The 3,877-nt window shown below is 31.4% G+C and overlaps 1 protein-coding gene across 1 annotated transcript; it reads right to left on the bottom strand.

The window, feature by feature from the left end:
- Positions 1-462: 462 nt before the first annotated feature.
- LOC139868034 (cytochrome c biogenesis CcmF C-terminal-like mitochondrial protein) lies at positions 463-3,564 on the bottom strand. The gene is made up of 2 exons (XM_071856371.1): positions 3,539-3,564; positions 463-826 (listed from the first exon to the last, which is right to left on the bottom strand). Exons 1-2 carry the CDS (start codon positions 3,562-3,564, stop codon positions 463-465), a joined length of 390 nt encoding a protein of 129 aa, XP_071712472.1.
- Between the last annotated feature and the right edge of the window lie 313 nt (positions 3,565-3,877).

The following is a 3,877-nucleotide window of genomic DNA, read 5'->3' as shown; positions in this document are numbered from 1 at the left end:
TAGTTATTTTCAACCAATTATGTGCTTCAATATAATTCCCAGGAGTAAGTGTTATAGCCTGTTTCCAATACTCAGCGGCTTGGTTGAACCAAGCCTCCGCAATTTCAGAATCCCCCTGCCGATTGGCCTGTTCTCCCCGGTTCTTCTACCCAAGAGGGGTGGATTGGGATTGTTTAAGCAATTCACGTAATCATTGAAAAAATGTGAATGAAAGATCCCACTGAATTGAATTGGGTCCAGGAATCTAAAAAATAGTGAGAATTCTTGATCTCTCTCAATATCTCTCTCAATTCTAAAATCCAGGACTTGAATTCATGTCCTGTCATTAAATTCCTCCTGATTTATTAGAACTAAAAGAATTTCATTTAAGCATCTCATTGCCATTCGCATTAGTTCATCCAAAGTTCCTTACCCTTATGCACGAATTATTGAATAAGCCATCTTCCTATCAAGGTTAAGGAGTCAACTAAGCATCTCAGCGACGGGATTGAATACCAGGATCGAATTAGAGTTCACGCCGCCCGCCTTGAACAAATAGGAGGCGTGGGCCACAGGTCGCACATAAGCCGCCGGATCGCACGACAGAAGAACACCCAACATAAAGATGCACACTCCTCCATGTGAAATATTCATCTTCATTGGAGCTTTTTTGTAGTAGTCATGACCAACAGCCATCAGCTGTCGGCTCGTTGGTAAGGTGAGAGCTTCAAGCCCGATTTCTGGTGGCGCACCCCCCACAAAAGCACCGCCCGACGAAGGGGGGACGGGTAAAGCTACAGGTCCAAAAACTTTGACCCTTCTTTCTAAATGGGGGTGCCCAGGGCACCTATTTTTGGTTTGGAACTCTTAATTCTTGTTGTTTATATCTCACAGTTATATCTTTAGAATCTGCTGTGTGATAGAAATCAAACTTAATAAAAAAAAATAAAGAACCTAAAAGACCTTTATTTTCGTCATTCTATCTATACTTCTATCTTCTATTCTATACTTTATTTCAAGGTTTCAAAATTCGCTATTCGGGGATTAATCGGTCGGGACTTTGAAAGGAATAATCGGTAATTCGGGGATTAAACGGATTGTACTTTATACATTTAAATATTTACTTTCAAAAATTATATGTGTAAATATAGAACAAAACCATAAAGATAAACATAAATTTTAACATAATTGTCTAAAATTGTTCATTTTGTTCAAAAATCACAAAGTTCTGGTTTAAAATCATGTTTAAAATGTTGACCAATTTTGACTTTGACCGACTTTGAATACCAAATTCGATTTTGAGCGATCAATTGACGTTGACCGATTAATTAAACGGATTTTAAAAAATCGGAACGGATTGCTCTTAAAAATGATTAATCGGGGATTAATCGGCGAGTAATCGGGTTTTTTACAACATTGCTTTATTTACATGTAATAAAATGTGACGACCCGGAAATTTCCGATCAAATTTAAACTTAATCTTAATATGAACTCGACACGATAAGCAAAGTCTGTAATATTGAGTCTTAAAAATTTTGGAACTGTTTACATTGATGCATTTGACCTTTGACCATTCCCGACGATTCACGAACAAGTGTGTGCAAATAATATATATATATATATATATATATATATATATATATATATATATATATATATATATATATATATATATATATATATATATATATATATATAAGTGTACATATAATATTTTAAATTAATAAAGTACATTTAATCAATTGGAATTAAAAATGTAAAATAATAAATAGAATAATTAAGTTACTATTATATGAATATATATGAATATATATATATATATATATATATATATATATATATATATATATATATATATATATATATATATATATATATGATATTAAAATAAATCTATATATATATGATTTCTATAAATAATTATTATAATATTGTAAGGTATAAATATTAAATATTCAATAAATGTTATCATATAATAAATGAGATAATTATTAAATAAACATAATTAATAAATTTTAATATTAATATAGTAAATGTGATTACAAGTTAAAAATATAATTGTTATACTAATCTATATACATATAAATCTTGACTCCCATCTCCATAAATGAGGTCTTTACCTCTAATTTTTTACTCTTAATTTCTCTATGCATTCACCCTTTTAACCCTAAGGTCAATATTATTACATGTAAAGTTACTATTTTAATTTAATACAAAATGTAATGTAAAGTTACTATTTTAATTTAATACATAATTTACTATAAAACTTATTATTATTATTTTATTGGATATATCTGTACAGGCCTAAAATACAAAGGGATCCCTCCCCCTCCACCCTGTATAACCGATAGCAAAACCAAAACCTCCCAAATTCGTCTGCATGTCTAATTAAGGAGGGTAGATCGAAGGAAACTTCCATTCATCCACACCAGAAGGGTTGGGGTGCATCGTCTTCCCCCTAGGTCTCTCCAATTATAGGTAATTCGCCGGCCAATTCCCCAATTTATCCCTAACCGGCGATCTTGACTCCAATTCCAGTGGCCATTGTCTGAGGTAAGACATTTATTTCATGAATTTCTTTATTAATTGAAATAATTATTTCTCAATAAATACAGATAATATACATTATAGCCTGCTATAAAACTTATTATAATTAATATGGGAAAGTCGATTAGTCACCCCTTTGATATTCCCTCAGGCTGCCAGTGGAAATGTATGGTAGAAGGCTATAAATTGGTACTCCCACCCATGTTATTATGCATTACTACCAAAACAAATATTGCAATGGCACTTCCTACTCAAAACCCCACAGTCCAACCTAACGAAAGAACTTATTCTTACCTTCATGAACTGCAGGTTGGTAAGGATGCGAAGGTCAGAATGATGATATGCCGAACGTGGGATACACACACTAAATATGGGAAATACCTTAGCACCGACTTCATTGGTTCTAATGAGCAGGTTTGATAGTTATATATGTAATATATGTAATAGTTGTTCTTTTCAAAAAACTCACCATGTTTCCAGATGTAAAGTTTATTTCTGTACATGTTCTTCATATACATGCCTCATTCTATCCATTTATGTTGTTTAGAATTCAATATATATATATATATATATATATATATATATATATATATATATATATATATATATATATATATATATAAGATGGATAAATCACTGTAAGTTTCAGATGTGGTTTTAAAGATTTATTTGTGTATATATATTTATGTATTTGTGTTCCTACAAACATTTATATAGATATATGTCTTCTCTGTTAGTATTAGTCTTTGTGTTTATTAACAACAATTTGGTCATATTTATATTAGGATGAATATGTTTAAAGATAGTTTTAACTTCTCTGCCTATATCTATATTTGTGGGTTTCTGTTTGTATATGTTTCTATATTCATGGAGGTAGGGTTACATATATATAAAGAATTTGTTCATATTTACATTAGAATGAATATGTTGTGTGTTTGTATATGTTTATATATGCATATGAGTAGACAAACATATATATAAAGAATCCATGTAGAATGATGACATCTCTGACCTCATTCCCTGGCTGCCTTTTGCCATTTATATTTACTGCTACTATTACCTACTTATTCCAATGGCATTTTCCCCACCTACCCTAACGTACATACTATTTATCAGGTGGCAATGTTATCCGGGCCACATGGTGTACGGACATCTGCAAGGGCTGGCATTATCAACAAATTTACCTACTAATTCACAGGTTAGCTTTTTAGTCCGTACAACTTTGTGTGATACCATTGCCTTTATTTAACTCCTTGACTATTTGTATCCAATTACTCAACCATGTATATTTAATAATTCTTTTCTTTGAGTACTCTTATGTCCCGATTATAGAGCCGCCCCATTTTAGGCT

This window comes from Rutidosis leptorrhynchoides, chromosome 9, assembly GCF_046630445.1.
Source record: "Rutidosis leptorrhynchoides isolate AG116_Rl617_1_P2 chromosome 9, CSIRO_AGI_Rlap_v1, whole genome shotgun sequence".
In the NCBI taxonomy this organism is placed as follows: Eukaryota; Viridiplantae; Streptophyta; class Magnoliopsida; order Asterales; family Asteraceae; genus Rutidosis; species Rutidosis leptorrhynchoides.
This window is presented reverse-complemented; position numbering and strand designations above follow the sequence as displayed.

What these genes read in the sequence shown, in the direction of transcription:
- LOC139868034 (XM_071856371.1), bottom strand. Translation starts at nt 3,564, where the DNA reads ATGGCAAAAGGCAGCCAGGGAATGAG. An exon ending in AAAGGCAGCCAGGGAATGAG is followed by an intron (nt 827 to 3,538) that starts GTCAGAGATGTC and finishes AACCAAAAATAG; the next exon opens with GTGCCCTGGGCACCCCCATT.